Source organism: Thamnophis sirtalis, unplaced genomic scaffold (genome assembly GCF_051295495.1).
Source record: "Thamnophis sirtalis isolate CommonGarterSnake01/CBP01778 unplaced genomic scaffold, rThaSir2_p1.2 scaffold_4, whole genome shotgun sequence".
Lineage (NCBI taxonomy): Eukaryota > Metazoa > Chordata > Lepidosauria > Squamata > Natricidae > Thamnophis > Thamnophis sirtalis.
The window spans coordinates 136,930,910-136,949,665 of NW_028261384.1; the positions used below are offsets into that span (position 1 = coordinate 136,930,910).

At 39.6% G+C, this 18,756-nt stretch overlaps 1 protein-coding gene across 1 annotated transcript; it reads left to right on the forward strand.

Moving 5' to 3' along the window:
* Window positions 1-636: 636 nt before the first annotated feature.
* Window positions 637-13,576, forward strand: LOC148046849 (vomeronasal type-2 receptor 26-like). The gene is made up of 8 exons (XM_087715007.1): window positions 637-667; window positions 960-1,024; window positions 4,186-4,352; window positions 5,155-5,446; window positions 7,196-8,053; window positions 10,657-10,884; window positions 11,561-11,687; window positions 12,165-13,576. The coding sequence occupies exons 1-8, from the start codon at window positions 637-639 to the stop codon at window positions 13,061-13,063; spliced, it is 2,667 nt and encodes an 888-aa protein (XP_087571133.1). The 3' UTR covers window positions 13,064-13,576.
* Window positions 13,577-18,756: the final 5,180 nt, after the last annotated feature.

The window sequence follows — 18,756 nt, forward strand, 5'->3', positions numbered from 1 at the left end:
AGGGGTAGCAGTATGGAAGTCAAGCCTGATGAGGAAATGATCTGACCATGACAAGGATTGGATAGAAATATCCCCTAAATCTAGATCACTCATCCACTGCCCAGAGACAAAAATCAGGTCAAGCGTGCATCCCCCATTATGGGTAGGGTCTTGAATTAACTGAGTTAGGTCCAGAGCCGTCATGGAAGCCATGAACTCCCGAGCTGACTCAGATGTCTTGCCAATGGAAGGCAGATTGAAATCCCCCAGGATCATAAGCCTGGGGAAATCAACAGCCAATCCAGACAATTCAGCAGCTCTGGCAGGGCCAATGAAACATAGCAGGGAGACAGGTACATAACAAAAAGGCCCACCTGAACTCCAAGGCTCCATTTCACAAAAAGGAACTCACACCCACCTATCTGAGGCACAGTGACCTCCTGAGGTCTGACACTTTCCCTAATAATCACCGACACACACACACCCCGCCCCTGCCCTGGGCTCTCGGCTGGTGAAATGCCCGGAAGCCTGGTGGACATAATTCACTAAGGGGAACACCCCCCTCATGGCACAACCAGGTCTCCGTAATGCACGCCAGGTCCGCTCTGCCCAAATAGATGGGTATAAATAAGTGTAACATGACCATGAACACATAAAATGAGTACTATCAATGGGGACAGTGTGACAGGTATGGTAGGCACACAGGTGCGCTTATGCATGCCCCCTTAGGGACCTTTTAGGAAACATGTGAGGTCCACGGTGGACAGATTATGGTTAAAGATATGGGAGTTTGAGGAACTAACACAGTCATGTAGAGCATTCCAGGCATTGACCACTCTATAGCGGAAGTCGTATTTTTTGCAATCGAGTTTGGAACGGTTTACTTTGAGTTTGTATCTATTGTTTGCCCGTGTATTATGGCAGTTGAAATTGAAATAGTCATTTACATTATATCAGATAATTTTGTGTACTATGCTTAGGTCAGAACATAGGCAGAGTAGTTCGAGGTTGTCCAAGCCAAAAATTTCAAGCATGGTGGCATAAGGTATGTTCTTGCGAGCAGATGAGTTAAGCACTGTTCTTGTGGAATACCTCTGGACCCTCTCTATTGTATTAAGGTCTGCTATACAATGTGGATTCCAGGGAGGGGGGCAGTATTCAAGAATTGCTCTAGCAAAGGTTTTGTATGCCCTAGTTAGCAGTATAGTGTTACCAAAGAAAAACTTCGTAAAATAAGGTTGACAACTTTTTTGGCAATGTGGTTACTGTGAGCTCTGGGGCTTAGATCTTTAGAGATGAGTACTCCTATGTCCTTGACAGAGTGTGGGTCATCCATTAGGTCATACCCATCCAGCTTGCATTTGGTGTTCTGGTTTTTGTTGCTACTGTGTAGGACAGAACATTTTTTAGCAGAGATACGGAGTTGCCTATTATTTGACCATTCAGATATGGGACTTCCCTTGAAAAATATGTAGAGGCTCCAATTGTTTCAAAATTCAATTGCCCAAATGGAAATGAGGAGGTGATAAGCCGCCTGGGAAAGCCAATAGAAATAATCAAAACTATAAAAAAGAGAAAGTTTGAATATTTTGGACATGTGATACGACATCTAGAAAAATATGTGATACTTCACTTAATCTTCCAGGAAAAGACTGAAGGCAAATGTGGACCAGGCAGAAGAAGAACATTATGGCTTTGAAATCTCAGGGACTGGTTTGGACAAAACTCAGCAGCACTTTTTCATGTGGCTGTTGATAAAAATAGGATTGCTAATATGATCCCAATGTCCAATCATGAAGGAGGAGGAGGAGCAGGAGGAGCAGGAGGAGGAGGAGGAGGAGGAGGAGGAGGAGGAGGAGGAGGAGGAGGAGGAGGAGGAGGAGGAGGAGGAGGAGGAGGAATTTTTAAAAATATTAAATGATATTACTTAGCAGGATGTAATAAATATAGGGCCCAAAGTAATACTATTTATGTTTAAATGAACTATTGGAAAATGATAAAGGACTATGGAAAGAGACCAATATTGTTGAAGTTGGAAGATTTGTACAGATATTTATTTGTTTTACTATTGTTTATGTGGTTTAGAAAATATTTGACCCAGTCAATGTACTGTCCATATAATATGAAGGTTAGGGGGAGGAGGAGGAGGAGAAGGAGAGGAGGAGGAGGAGGAGGAGGAGGAGGAGGAGGAGGAGGAGGAGGAGGAAGAAGAGGAGGAGGAGGAGGAGGAGAAGGAGGAGGAGGAGGAGGAGGAGGAGGAGGAGGAGAAGAAGAAGAAGAAGAAGAAGAAGAAGAAGAAGAAGAAGAAGAAGAAGAAGAAGAAGAAGAAGAAGAAGAAGAAGAAGAAGAAGAAGAAGATTTTGTACAGACCCAGGTGTTCAGATCTATCACCTCTCCTGCAAGAGCTGCATTGGCTGCCAATTTCCTTCTGGGCAAAGGTTGTTACCTTTAAATCCTAACATGGTCGAGTGGGGAGTCGTGGAGGGTCTTCTCTCCTAAGAAACTCCATGTGGCAGGACTCAGAAGATGGGCCTAGGGTGGCTCCCACTCTTTGGAATATCATCCCCATGGAGGTTAGATTGGCACCCACTTTGATTGTCTTCAGCAAGGCCCTTTTGCCAACATGCTTTTGGAGCCCAGAGTGGGATGGAGCCCAGAGTGGGATGGAGCCCTTCAAATGGCTTATCTAAAGGATTGTTATCCCCAGGAGTGTGTGGGGAGGAAAGTTTATTATTTCTATTGTTTGTATTTTGGATTTTTTTCAGCAGCCCAGAAACCCTGACAGTGAACGGGTGCCAAATAAATTCTCACAAATGAACAAACAAAGAAACAAGCAGAATATAATAGAATAACAGAGTTGGAAGGATCATGGAGGTCTTCTAGTCCAACCTCCTGCCTAGGCAGGAAACCCTACAACCATTTTGTTTTTCTTGCCTAAGTGTAGAACCTTACTTTTTTCACCATTGAATTTCATTTTATTAGATAGTGCCCAATGTTCAAGTCTTTCAAGATCAACTTGTATCTTGAGCCTCTCTTCTGGATTGTTGGCTATTTGTGCCAGCTTGGTGTCATCTGCAAATTTGATGAGTTCCCCATCTATCCTCTCATCCAAATCATTGATGAAGATGTTGAAGAGTACTGGGCCTAAAACAGAGCCTTGGGGTACTCAACTGCATACCTCCCTCCATGTAGATTCAGTTCCATTGAGGACTACAAGTTGAATGTGGTTGGTCAGCCAGTTACGAATCCATCGTTAGTGATGCTGTGTAACTCACAATTTTCTACTTTATCTAGTAGTAGGTGATTGTCTCCTTTATCAAATGCCTTACTGAAGTCCAAGTAAATGATATCAACTGTATTCTTATGGTCCACTAATTTTGTCACTATGTCAAGTAGATTATTAAACCTAAAGTAGATTATTAAATTATTAGTCAATAACTAATGCAACTTTTGAAATATCAGTATCAATATTTTTATTGTTTCATTCATCAACATTCTTTGACTGAAAATGTGGATAAAACCTCCAAACAAATTATTGACTTATTTGTCAGACCTTGATATGTAAAAAAATATTTCCTCTTCTCTGCTAAACAATTCTGTTCATTTTATATGGAAAATGGGAACCTTGCTCCATTATAAGGAATGAACATGAATTTCAACACTTGAGGCTGTTTTTAATTGCCAATGTCCCTTATATTACTTTCATTAGAATTTCATCATTGGGAAAAAAAACCTTCAATTGAACTCCTTATTCTCTCAGCAAAAACAAAATAATTATCTCCTACAGGAATCGCCATATTTTTTTTAGCTAAGCCAAAACCTCAAGGTCTGTACATAAAGGTATTAAAATTCAGCAACACTTAAGGTATCTATTTGGTTATAAAGTAACTCTTGAACTCCAGGGAGTTTGGCACAAAGGGATAATAATGGCTCCATCAGATTCATTCTTACAAGTTTCCTCCCTCCTTTTCACCCCCAGAATATCTGTTCAATCCTAGTTATAGTCAGTATACAAATTTGCTACACACATGGAACTTCAGATAGAAAATGATGGGATTTCTGATTAGGTGCATTGTCAGATATAAACCTTTGCTTAATCATTGAATGAACCACTAAAATACAAACTTCCTTATGGACAGGAGAAACAATTTTTTTCCCTATGACAAATGCCTGAAGATGTTGTTCCTTCTGATTCTCTTGGTGCAGAAAGCAGTTACTCTGAGCTGCCCTGCGAGCAATATTTTCCCTGTTCCCCATGAATGGTACCAGCCTGGTGACCTCATCATAGGTGGGATGGTGTCTCAGATAATTCACAATCTTGTTGAACGTGAATTTACAAAATATCCTTCTCAAAAACGTTGTGATTTACCACTGTAAGGATTGTTTTATATTGTTTTAGCTATTTCCTGGTATGATTTGCTTATTGGTAACCTATGTCTATCACTGTTGTAGCTTATGATTCTTGATGAATGCATTTTTTTTCTTTTATGAGCACTTCTTTTAGAACCAGAGACAAATTAATTTTGTGTCCAGTCACACTTGGCCAATAAAGAATTCTACTGTATTCTATTCTGTTATGTTGTGTTGTGTTGTGTTCTATTCTATTTTTTTCCCATTCATTTTCTAAACTGAGATAGATATGCCACAATTTTTTTTTTACTAATAGTTCTTTGAGAATAAATGCAAGTTTTTTATATAAATTTGCTCTTCCTTCCTTGTTTTTCAAACATATTTGATTGTGGGAAAACAAATCATTTTCTTCTCATTGTATTAAATTGTTATTCACAAACTGCATGAAGTTAAGGTGCAAAAAGTCTTTTGGAGAACATTTTGGAGAACATTTAGTGAGTATAATTATCCAGTCTGTGCAGTCACTCCTTGCATTGCTTACATATATTAAAAGAGTGATACTTGCTGGCTGTATTCCATTTTGTAGAATACATAATAGAAATACATGTTTGAAACAACAATCACAACTTTGTTCTCTACATATTTGTTGCAAATAATGGAAATGCTGTAGTTGAAAACTATAGAAATTATTGAGTGTTTTACAAAGACTCTCATCTTCTCACTTACACCAAAGACAGAAATGGTTGTTACTCATATATCAATGCTTTCACCATAATAGAATTGTCAACTTATATTGTTCAATGGGGGTGTTTAAACTATTTGCAGTGTCATAACCAAATTCTACCAGCACGTCCTCACCTTGGCCTTTGCTGTGAAGGAGATCAATGAGGACTCCCAGATCTTACCTAACATCACTCTCGGGTTCCACATCTATGACAGTTACAACAACCCAACGATGACCTATCGTACCACTCTGGACCTGATTTTCAAATCCCAGGAATTTGTCCCAAACTACAAATGTGACAGCCAGAAAAATCTCATAGCCATAATTGGGGGATTAGGTCCTGATACATCATCCTTTATGGCAGAAACTGTACATGTCTACAAAGTTCCACAGGTAGTTTGGGGTGGAGTGAGAGAGAAAAGAAGTTTGTAATTAATAGTATATACTAGTTGCTTGCCATTCTTTTCTGTAGGAATTCAATTAAATACACTTTTATCACCACTTGTCTGTTTTTCCCACAACTCAATAGACTGGCTCAAGCCAATCCAATTAAATCAAAATCTTTTATTACAATCATACTTATATTTTGACTGTAAACCAGCAATAGGTCACAACTCTTGCTACAATTTGCTTGGTGTAGGATGAAAGTGATTTAGTGTTTTTCTTAGCCATTTTTGAAGGATTGGTGCTGTAGGATTAGTATTTTGCCATGCCATTCTGCAGGACTTCAGAATTTGGCTCTCTTTTTTTTCCATCCCTTCTGCAGTTCCCACAACTCAAGATGTTGGCTCAAAAAAATCAGTCAAGAAAATCTAAACCCTTTATTAATTTAAATTTAAATCACAAATTACAGTACAAAATTAATCTTACTAGAGAAGGCAACCTGACGATTTGCATTGACCACTATCTGTGGTGAGATATGGAGCTGTGTGAAGAGGATAGAGAAGGCTGGCTATCACATAGGAGATAGAATTATTGAGTTGGAAGAGTCATTAGAGGTCCTCTATTCCAACCCCCTCTCCGAGCAACAGACCCTATACCATTTCAGGAAAATTACTGTCCAGTCTCTTTTTGAAAGCCTCCAGTGATGGAGCACCCACAACATCTGAAGACAAGTTGTTCTATTGGTTAATTGTTCTCACCGTTAGGAAATTTCTTTCTTGTTCTAGGTTAATTTTTTCCTTGGTTAGTTTCCATCCATGGTTTCTCATGTTGCATTTTGGCGCTTTGGAAAATAGTGTGAGCCCCCCCACGACTTTGTAGGAGTATCCCAAATATTGGAATGCTGCTATCATGTCTTGTGGTTTTAGGGAGGATTTCCTTTCAGCCACTTCCTGAAATCAAAGCTATCAGCATTTTCACTGCTGTCCTCAACTCAGCTCCAGATTCCACCAAGCTACCTGAAAACAGGTGACAACTCCACTTGCTGTGTCTTGGTTGGGTCTGAAAATAAGAATTGAATTTAAAACTCAACTGATTTGGCTGGAAATTGTTGGAGTATTGGGGCTACCTGGTACTTTTGAAGATCTCTATAATAATTGTAGTAAATGAAGAGATGATTAACTCTACTCCTCCAAAAACTGACGGGCATAGTCTTCCACGTATAATTATTTTATTTTATCTGCTACAAATAAGGGAGCTCAAAAACTCAGATGGTTAGCAAGTTTCCAGATGTTCTAAGGGGATGAACATACTGGAACGCTGCATTAGGAAACTGAGTGTGATTGTAATCTAGTTATATTTCAGATGAGAAAATATTGTGTCAAGAAATTATAGTTGCTTCTCTTTTCCAGCAAACGTCATACTTTACATAGAATTGGACAAATATTCAATGTAGAGAAAGCTTCATTAAATGTCTAACTGGCAGTCAGATACTGAACAAGTTTCCAGATGTTCTAAGGGGATGAACATACTGGACCTCTATATTAGGAAAGTGAGTGTGATTGTAATCTCGTTATATTTCAGATGAGAAAATATATCATCAAGGAATTTTGCTTGCTTCTGTTTTCCAGCAAATATCTACATAGAATTGGACAAATGTTCAATGTAGGGAGAGCTTCATTGAGTTTCTATCCCGCAGTCTTCATCATATTTCTCCCATGATTTTCATGAATAATGAATTTCTCTTTTCCGTTCGTTTAGTTGATTTATGGTTCCTTTGCCCAAGAAGACTTTCAAATTACTGAGTTATTTCCACTTTATTGCATGGTCCCCAAAGAGGAGCATCAGTACACTGGACTTATACAACTTCTTCTCCATTTTGGATGGACATGGATTGGACTCTTTGCTTTCGAAAATAAGGAAGAGCGGTTTTTGCAGAAACTGCAGCCGCTGCTTTCACAGAATGGGGTCTGTTTAGCTTTCACGCAAAAAATTCCACAATATCTCGACTTGGATGACATGCCAGAATTGTTCAATTCAATCTCAGTTATTTCTAATAAACTGATGGATCAAAAAGCTAATGTTTTTCTTGTCCACGGAGAGTCAACCACAATACTGTGGCTCAGAATGATCATGTTTCTATGGGATCCTGAAAATAAAGAGAGTGCGTTATTGAGGAAGGTTTGGATCCTGATGAATCCGATTGATTTCATCCTGTTGGGATTCCAAAGGAGATGGGATCTCCTGATGTTCCACGGGGCTCTTTCCTTTACTGTGCATTCCAGAGAAGTTCGAGGCTTCAAAGAATTTATTCAAGTCATCAAACCTTCAACCCACAAAGATGGATTTCTTCAAGAGGTTTGGGGGCAATTGTTCAATTGTTCATTTCCAAAGGCAGAATTAGAATGGTCCTCACTTATGATTACTGAAACCTGTACTGGAGAAGAGAAGTTGGAGAATCTACCTGGTCCTCTGTTTGAGTTGCAGATGACTGGCCAAAGCTACAGCATCTACAATGCTGTTTATGCAGTGGCACATTCTTTGCATGAGGCCATGAGCTCAAAATCCCAACCAAGGGTGGTTCAAAGGGTTGAATTTCCAAATCTGCATCCTTGGCAGGTAATTTTTTTATGTTACATCTCTCTTGTATTTCAGCCATCATAGCTTATATATCTTGTCCTATGACCACAGATATAGTGGCTCAGTGGCTAAGACTCTGAACTTGTCGATCAGAAAGGTCAGCAATTCGGTGGTTTGAATCCTGAGCGCCGCGTTAATGGAGGGAGTTCCCATGACTTGTCCCAGATTCTGCCAACCTAACACTTCAAAAGAATGTAAAAATGCAAGTAGAAAAATAGGAACCGCCTTTGGGGGGAAGGTAACACTGTTCCGTGCACCTTCGGCATTGAGTCATGACCATGGAGACAGCGCTGGCTCTTCGGGTTTGAAATGGAGATGAGCATCCCCCTGTAGTGTCGGGAATGACTAGCACATATGTGCAAGAAGAACCTTTATCTTTATGGCTACAACTCAATAGAGAGACTGAGGCAACAAAGCTATTAGGTTTATAAAGTAAGAGTACAAACTTAAACTGTGCCTTTACTAATTTCAGTATAGCCAAGGGAATGTACTGTATGCATCAATTTTTGTTTTATAAATAATTTTTCACTTCCACATAGAATTGGCCTGTCTTGTGGATTTATCCATCTGGATTCCAAGAAGAATTCAATTGCACTGTGTCTGAAGGCACTTTTTCTTCTTTTTGTGCCCCCCCTCCCAATATTCTGAAATGTAGGACACTTCACTTTTCTTATTAGCTTGTGGTGGCACAGTGGTTAGAGAAAGTACTGCAGGCTACTTGTACTGAATGCCGGTTGCCAGCAGTTTGGCAGTTCAATGCCCACTGGCTCAAGGTTGACTCAGCCTTCCATCCTTCTGAGTTCAAAAAAATGAGGAGCCAGGTTGTTGGGCACAAATGCTGACTCTTCAAACTGCTTAGAGAGAGTTGCAAAGCACTGTGAAGCGGTATGTGAGTCTAAGTGCTATTGCTATCCAAAATTATCCTCAGCCGGTTCTCTAATGAACTTGCCCATGGCTCATGAATATTTCAGAGTTGGGATGCAGATATATATTCATCCTTCTCTCACTTTCCATGTTCCTCTCTCTCATTCTCTCATTCTCCCTCTTCCTCTCTCCATCCATTTCTCTCTCACTTTCTCTCAATCTCTCTCTCCTTCCTTCTTTCTCTCCATCCATCTTTCTCTCTTTCTCTCCATCCTTCTCTCTCAATCATTCTCTCTCTCCATCCATCTCTCTCTCTCTCCATCCTTCTCTCTGTCTCTCTCCATCTTTCTCTCTCTCATTCTCCCTCTCCCTTTATCCATCCATCTCTCTTTCTTTCCATCCTTCTCTCTCTCTACATCCATCTCACTCTCTACATCCATCTCACTCTCTCCATCCTTTTCTCTCCCATTCTCTCCCTTGATCCTTCTCTCTCTCTCTCTCCATCCTACTCTCTTTCCATCTTCCTCTCTCTCTCTCATTCTTCTCATTCTCTGTCTTCCTCTCTCCATCCATCTCTATCTCTTTCTCTCAATCTCTCTATCTCCTTTCTTCTCTCTCCACCCATCATTCTCTCAATTTCCCATTCCCTCTCTCCCTCTCTCCACCACTCTCTCTTTTTCTCCATCCTTCTCTCTCAATCCTTCTCTCTCTCTCCATCTTTTTCTCTCTCACTCTCTCCATCCTTTTCTCTCTCCATCTCTTTCTTTCTCTATCTCCGTCCTTCTATCTCTCAATATCTCTCTCTCCATTCTTCTCTCTCTCCATCCTTTTCTCTTTCATTCTCTCCCTCCATCCTTCTCTCTTTTTCCTCTCAATATCTATATCCTTCTTTCTCTTTCCATCCCTCTCTCTCCCCCACCCCCACTCTCTCTGTCAACTCTCTGTGTTGACATTCCATGCAGAGTGGCAGTGAGCCAGATCTCAGATTACAGTAGCTGGGTTGAAATGAATAAAGCTATTAGATAACATGATTTATGACAGGCTAAAGGGAGGACAGTAACACGGGCAAAGTTCAAAAGCAGATAAAGAAAGCAAAAAAAGATGGCTGTGAATAAGAAATGCCTAATGAAGAATTCCTAATGAAGCTGTTAATAAATCCCTGTTTTTTGTATTACAATATTGGGTCGCTTATTATGAAGCAGGCATTGTTAGGGTACTTTACGCTCTCTCTGTCTCAACAATTGAGTGTAAGATGATAAAATCTGGCTAAAGGAAATCTGTGAGGTCTCACGATGTGAAGAATCTTTGAACTAATGAAAAACAAACAATGTATGATGAGTTTAGATATGGTCCACATTTGATTGTCTAGTTGTTTAAAAAGTGAATATAAATCATATCTGAATCAAATTGCATAATATCAATACCTTGCTTTGGTTTTAATTTGTTAACTGCTATTGTTTTGGAGTCCCCACCCAAGAAATAACATTACATTAATATTAAAACAGACCTGTGTCTTACTCTGAAATATAAATTATTTATATTTTAATTGAACTTATTTGATATTTGTTAAAGCAACGGGAAGAATGAGTAAGCGAAAGTTAAATATGTTGGCCACTTTATTATTATTATCCTTCCAATTCGCTCATTTTCTCTATCTCTGTCTCTCTGCCTCTGTCTATCTCTCTGTCTCTCTCTCTCTTTCATTCTCTTTCAAGTAGCTCCATTCACTTCTTCAAGGCATTTCTTTTAACAATTCAGTTGGGGAGAGAGTATTCCTGAATGAGAAAGGGGAAGCAACAGGTGGATTCGACATCACCAACTTGATCACTTTTCCAAACAGATCCTTTCAGAGAGTTAGAGTTGGAAAGATGGATCCTCAAATTTCCAATGCCAAGGAATTAATCATTGATGAAGAGGTGATTGTCTGGCATCCAGCTTTCAAACAGGTATGGAATTTATTTAATCAACTCTTCACTGATCCATTTTGATCCAATATTGAACATAATCGCTTTAGAAATCTAATTTTCTCTCTCATTTTGAAATGGCATATTCTGTGCAAATATTGTCAATGATGAAGCTTTCATCAAATTGACAAAGTGACATTATAATTTAAAAAATAGGTATTCACATTTCAGTTACATTTCCATTTGAAATCACAGGAGTTGTAATCACATATATTTCTTTATTCTCTCTGCCATTCTCCAAACACGCGATTTGCACATCCTTTATAATGTCAACATTTTATTGGCTACTACACATATGCCTTGGCTCAATGGTTAAATACCCTGAGCTTGTCAGCTGGAAAGCTGACAGCCCAGGTTTGACATCTGCATGTTATGAAATAGGATGAGCTCCTTTTCTTGCCTCAGCTCCTTCTCACCTAGGAATTCAAAAGCATGCAAATGTGTGTCCCCCCTTTGGTGGGAAGGTAACAGTGTTCCTTGTGCATATAGCCATGTTGGCCACATGACCATTGAAAATAACTTCGGACAGTGCTGGCTCCCTCAGCCAAGGAAACAGAGATGAGCATTGTGCCTTCGAGTCAGATATGACTGGACAGGGAAACCTGTACTTTGTACATACATCAGGACTAACCCTTTAGGAATTTATGTTTATCACCAGGTTATTCCAATTTCTCTGTGTAATGATCCCTGCTGCCCTGGATACTGCAAGAAAAGCTTGGAAGGAAAGCAATTCTGTTGCTACGACTGTGTTCCTTGCCCAGAAGGAAAGATTTCAAATCAAACGGGTAGGTTAGACATTCCAGTTGTCATTAGATACTCCTAGGGAAACTGTAATACACTACTTTAATGTAGCAAATAGTTTTGTGAGTTCTTCAAGGTGAATATTCACTTCTATACTTGTGAATCGCAATCTGTCATTCTCAATTCCAAGTTTGCCCAATAAGACCTGAGCTCTTACATCCAACCTCACAGATTACTTCTCTTTGTTTTGGAAAAATGGGAAAAGTCAAAATGGTCTAAATTTTACTAATTTTGAAGTGCTAGACAGGACTGCATTTCATAGAATAATTGCCCTTCCCATTGTACTACTTTTATGCTGGTCCCAGCTGATACAATGATGGAAAAACTGCATTTTCATAGAAACATGATCCAACTGGAAGTCAATTAAAAAAAATGTGAGCCGGATAATGGTTAGCACCCATAAAGAATATCATTTTCAAAAATATGGAATGTATAAAAATTTTCCTTGACTTTCCTTTCAGATATGGATGACTGTTTTCAATGTTCAGAAGATCATTACCCAAATAAAGAAAAGAATGGATGTATCCTGAAACTGCTGGTCTTTCTAACTTTTGAAGAAACCTTAGGGATTGGTTTAGCTTCAGCAGCTCTTGGTTTCTTCTTCTTGACCTCTTGGGTACTTGGAACCTTTATTAAGTACAAGGATACTCCCATTGTCAAAGCCAACAACAGGTCCCTCACCTACACCCTCCTTGTCTCTCTTCTGCTCTGTTTTCTCTCCTCTTTGCTTTTCCTCAGCCAGCCTGGCAAAGTGACCTGCCTTCTCCAACAATCAATGTTTGGCATCACCTTCTCAGTGGCCATTTCTTGTGTCCTGGTCAAAACCATCACTGTGGTTGTAGCCTTCATGGCCACTAACCCAGGATCTCAGATGAGAAAATGGGTGGGGAATAGATTGGCTTTTTGTACTGTCCTTTCCTGTTCTCTATTCCAAGTATGTCTTTGCATTCTTTGGTGGTCAACATCACCTCCATTCCCTGAGTTGGACAAGCACTCACAGCCCCAAGAAATGATTTTACAGTGCAATGAGGGGTCAGCTTTCTTCTTCTATTGTGTCTTGGGCTACATGGGTATCTTGGCCATCGCCAGCTTTATTGTGGCTTTCTTTGCCCATACATTACCTGACAGCTTTAACGAAGCCAAGTTCATCACCTTCAGCATGTTGGCCTTTTGCAGTGTTTGGATCGCTTTCTTTCCAACCTATCTGAGCACAAAAGGAAAATTCATGGTAGCTGTGGAGGTCTTCTCCATCTTGGCCTCCAGTGCTGCATTACTGGGATGCATATTCCTCCCAAAATGCTACATCATTGTTTTGCGGCCTGACCTCAACCACAGGGACCAACTCAAAAAGAGAAAATAGCACATCATGTAATTTTTCTGGCTTTGAGAAATTGCTCACACAAAAAAAGAGAAGGATTGTTTGCTATCTATTGGAGATATATAGAAGTCATTAATTCTGACAATGGAGAAATTATCCTAGTCACCAAGATTTATTATAGTGGCCAATTGTAAAAGAAATGCTTCTGCTGCAGTATTTGTAATCATTCTCCAATATTATTTAATTACACACCTTCTGTCTTTCAATGCCCCAAGATAGCAAGATGTTGAGAATCCAGTTGTCGTGTCAGAATATTTGAGATATTGAATTAAATCTTATCCAATGTATGCAGTTTACTTATTTATGAAGCAAATTTAAATGCTTGCCTACTTGCTCAGAGTGACTCTAGGCAGCTTATAAGCAATAAAACAATGCACGAACAAAAATAAAAAAATGATATCTCCCCCCCCTCAATGACAACACACAATCAAATAAGTCATTTGATGGGCTCCATCCCACCCACGATTCCCTAGGCCGCTGGAAAAACCAAGCCTTTAGTACTTTACATAAGAGTGTCAAAGTGGGGGACAGTCTAATTTCTGAAGGGATGAGGGTGGGAGCCACCATGAAGAAGGCCCTCCTTCTCAGTCCCACCAAATTTACCTGCTTAGGGAATGGGACTTTGCCATTTTCATGGTTTTTATATTTTCTATTTATAAATGACTTCATAAATGTAGTAAAAAGGGGATTATGTTTTATGAAGATGTATTTAACATGGTATCAGGGGGATATTCCTTTGGGATAGGTCTGGGGTCTTTGAAATGTGAATGTTTAGAGAGTTTCTAGGTCCAATTCAGTTGCCTTTTGAAAAATTACCTTTGGGACAACCATCAATAATAGAACCAGTACTCAAGAAATATGGTATGTTGCAGACTATAATTTGGTAAGGGAGAGATGAAAGTTTCAGAGAAGACGTTCAAGTGTCCTTGTGTGACATTACACATGAAGACAAGGATTCAATGGAGCAACACACAGCCTATTGAAACAGAGCCATGGAAATTGTGACAGTCACAGGCAGCAACCATTATTTGTATGCCGCCCTTCTCCGGGAGGACTCAGGGTGGCGAACAATTAAAGGGGGGAAAAGGGGAACATAAAAAGACAAAATACAAATAATAAAAGTAAACAACAGTCGCAAAACCATACATGTCGAGAGGGGAGGGAACTTATCACAACCAGGCCTGCCGGCAAGGCCAGGTTTTGACGGCTTTTCGGAAGGCCTGGAGAGAGGTGAGTGTCCGAATCCCTGCGGGGAGTTCATTCCAGAGGGCCGGAGCTGCCACAGAGAAGGCCCTCCCCCAGGTAATAGCCAGGTGGCATTGGTTGGTAGATGGCACCCCTAGGAGGCCAACCCTGTGAGATCTAATGGGTCTGTGGGAGGTAATTGGCAGCAGGCGGTCTCTCAAGTACCCAGATCCAATACCATGAAGGGCGTTATAAATTACGACTAGCACCTTGAAGCGTATCCGGAGACTGATCGGTAACCAGTGCAGCTCACGGAGGATAGGTGTAATGTGGGCGTACCAAGGTGCACCCACAATCGCTCGCGCGGCTGCGTTCTGGACGAGTTGAAGTCTCCGAATATTCTTCAAGGGCTGCCCCATGTAGAGCGCATTGCAGTAGTCCAGTCTTGAGGTCACGAGGGCGTGAGTAACTGTTGCGAGCGCCTCCCGGTCCAGGTAGGGACGCAACTGGTGCACCAGGCGAACCTGGGCAAATGCCCCCCTGGTCACAGCTGACAAATGGTGTTCTAAAGTCAGCTGTGGATCCAGGAGGACCCACAAGTTGCGAGCATTGTCTGAGGGGCGTAGATTTTCACCCCCCAGCCTGAGTGATGGAATATTGACCAAGTTTTTGGGAGGGAAACACAACAGCCAATCGGTCTTGTCTGGATTGAGTACAACCTTGTTAACCCCCATCCAGACCCTGATTTGGGAGTCAGATTCAGATTTGAGACTCACTTTGGTCTAGTGATGGAGGCGGGTTAGGAAGTGAGAGTTCAAGTCCCACTTAAGCCATGAAAGCCAACTGGGTAACTTTAACCCAGTCACTCTCTCACAGCCCAACCCACTTTCTTGCTGTTGTGACAATGGTGGGTTTCAAAAATGTTCTGTAGGTGTGGCCTGCTTTCCGGGTCCACTGTGGAACCTCTTCTAACCGGTTCGGTAGATTTGACGAACCGGTTCTACCGAATAGGTGCGAACTGGTAGGAACCCATCTCTGTGTTGTGAGGATAATAGGACTAACAGAATAACAGAGTTGGAAGGGCCAAGGAAGTTGCCCTTACACCTACAGCACTTCAGACAAGCGGTTATCCAGTCTCTTTTCAAGAAACTTCCTATTGGAGTCTGGAGGCAAGCTGTTCCATTGATTAATTGTTCTAACTGTCAGGAAATTTCTTCTAAGTTCCAAGTTGCTTCTCTCCTTGATTAGTTTCCACTCATTGCTTCTTGTATTGCCTTCAAGTGCTTTGGAGAATACATTTATGCCCTCTTCTTTAGAACGCTGCTATAATATCTATTATATGCTATCATATCATAGTATATTATATCATATACTATCAGAGCAGTAGGGTGTATTAGATATTTTCTCTGCCTTGAGTTATTTATAAATAATAATAATAATATAAATAAAATTGTTTGTATCCCCCTCCCCATGAGTTGTAAGCCGCCCTGAGTCCCCCCAGGGAAAAGGGCGGCCTATAAATAAATTTTCAAATACTCAAAAATAAAATAAGTAAATAAATAACTAAATATTTGGAGGAATAGAATAAAATAGAATAATAGAGAATAGTTTGACTCTCTCTTTTTTGTGGCGACCCCTAAGATATTGGAACACTGCTATCAGGTCTCCCCTAGTCCTTCTTTTCATTAAACTAGACATACCCAGTTCCTGAAACCGTTCTTCATATGTTTTAGACTCCAGTCCCCTAATCATCTTTGTTGCTCTTCTCTGCACCATTTCTAGCGTCTCCACATCTTTTTTACATCTTCATGACGAAAACTGAATGCAATATTCCAAGTGTGGCCTTACCAAGGCATTATAAAGTGATATTAACACTTCATGTGACCTTGAGTCTATCCCTCTGTTTATGTAGCCTAGAACTTTGTTGGCTTTTTTGGCAGCTGCTGCACATGGCTGGCTCTTATTTAAATGCTTGTCCACTAGGACTCCAAGATCCCTCTCACAGTTACTACTATTGAGCAAGGTACCACATATATGGTACCTGTGCTTTTTGTTTTTCTTGCTTCAATGTAGAACCTTACTTTATTCACCATTGAACTTCATTTTGTTAGATAGCACCCAATGTTCAAGTCTGTCAAGAACTTTCTGTATCTTGAGCCTATATTCTGGAGTTTTGGCTATTCCTGCCAGTTTGTTGTCATCTGAAAAATTGATGAGTTCCCCATCTATGCTCTCTAATCATTGATGAAGATGTTGAAGAGTACTGGGAATAGAATAGAACCTTTAGATACTCCACTGCATACTTTCCTCCATGTAGATGCAGGTCTGTTGAGGACCTCATGTTGAGTGAGGTTGGTCAGCCAATTACAACTCCATCTGATGGTGATGCTGTCTAACCCATACTTTTCTACTTTATGTAGTAGTAGGTTATGGTCTACTTTATCAAATGCCTTATGTAGTCCATGTAAATTATATCAATAGTATTCCTCTGGCCCACTAATGTCACTTTGTCAAGTGACAAATTAGATTATTAAGCTCAAGGCAATGGCTAATGCAACTTTTCAAATATCAGTATCAATATTGTTGTTGTTTCATTCATCAACATTCTTTGATTGAAAATGTGGATAAACCCTCCCAAAAAATTATTGACTTATTTGTCAGACCTTAACATGTCAAAAATATTTCCTGTTCTCTACTAAACAATTCTGTTCATTTTATATGGAAAATGGGAACCTTGTTCCATTGTAAGGAATGAACATGAATTTCAACACTTGAGGCTGTTTTTAATTGCCAATGTTAGATTACTTTTATTAGCATTTCTCATTTAAACAAAGTTGAACCATCATTTGAATTCCTTATTCTCTCAGCAAAAACAAAATAATTATCTCCTACAGGAATCAACGTATTTTTTTTAGCTAAGCCAAAACCTCAAGGTCTGTACATAAAGGTATTTAAATTCAGCAACACTTAAGGCATCTATTTGGCTATAAAGTAACTTTTGAACTCCAGGGAGTTTGCACAAAGGGATAATAATGGCTCCATTAGACTCATTTTTACAAGTTTCCTCCCTCCTTTTTTCCCCTAGAACATCTGTTCAATCCTAGTGATAATCAGTATACAAATTTGCTACACACATGGAACTTCAGATAGCAAATGATGGGATTTCTGATTAGGTGCATTGTCAGATATAAACCTTTGCTTAATCATTGAATGAACCACTGAAATACAAACTTCCTTATGGACAGGAGACACAAATATTTTCCCTATGACAAATGCCTGAAGATGTTGTTCCTTCTGATTCTCTTGGTGCAGAAAGCAGTTATACTGAGCTGCCCTGCGAGCAATATTTTCCCTGTTCCCCATGAGTGGTACCAGCCTGGTGACCTCATCATAGGTGGGATGGTATCTCAGATAATTCACAACGTTTTTGGAATTGAATTTACAAAACATCCTTCTCTAAAACGTTTTTATTTACCACTGTAAGGATTGTTTTATATTGTTTTAGCTATTTCTTAGGATGATTTGCTTATTGGTAACCTATGTCTATCACTAAGAGTTGTAGCTTATGATTCATGATGAATGCATTTTTTTTTCTTTTATGAACACTTTTTTTAGGAACCAGAGACAAATTAATTTTGTGTCCAGTCACACTTGGCCAATAAACATTTATGTTTTGTTGTGTTCTGCTCTGTTCTATTTTTCTTTCCATTCATTTTCTAAACTGAGTTAGATCTGCCAAAATTCTTTTTTTGACTAATAGTTCTTTGAGAAGAAATGCAAGGTTTTTATATAAACTTACTCTTGCTTGTCTTGCTCTTGTCTTTCAAACATATTTGATTGTGGGAAAACAAATCATTTTCTTCTCATTGTATTAAAGTCTTATTCACTAAATGCATGAAGTTAAGGGGCAAAAAGTCTTTTGGAGAACATTTTTGGAGAACATTTTTTTTAATAAATAAAATTTTTATTAACCATTTCCATAACATATAATCACATGTAAATTATTACATAGACAATATCATGTTATAAGAGAGGACAATATATATGTGCAATCATATTGCTTTAAAATCAAGCCTAATATACTTCCCCCCCACCCTCCCCCCGAGCCCCCACAACCTACCTCCTTCCGACTTCCCAGAACCCGTACATGGCATAGATATTTAACAACCACAGTCTAAGATATATTGATAAAAAATAAAAGTAAGAAGTTAATAACATCTTTGCGTTGAACTTAGCTCCTCCTTGCTAAGCTAACTTTAGACAATTTAAATCATTCCTAATCTTAAACATAGGCTATCTGGTATTTCTTAGTCCCATATTTATTTTGAATATAATCGATCCATTTTTTTCCAGTCTCGTTTATATCTCTCATTTGAATGGTCTTTAAGATATGCAGATATTTTAGCCATCTCAGCTAAATTTGTGACTTTCAATGTCCATTCTTGGGTTCTAGGCAAATCTTCCTTCTTCCAGTATTGCACCACCAACAG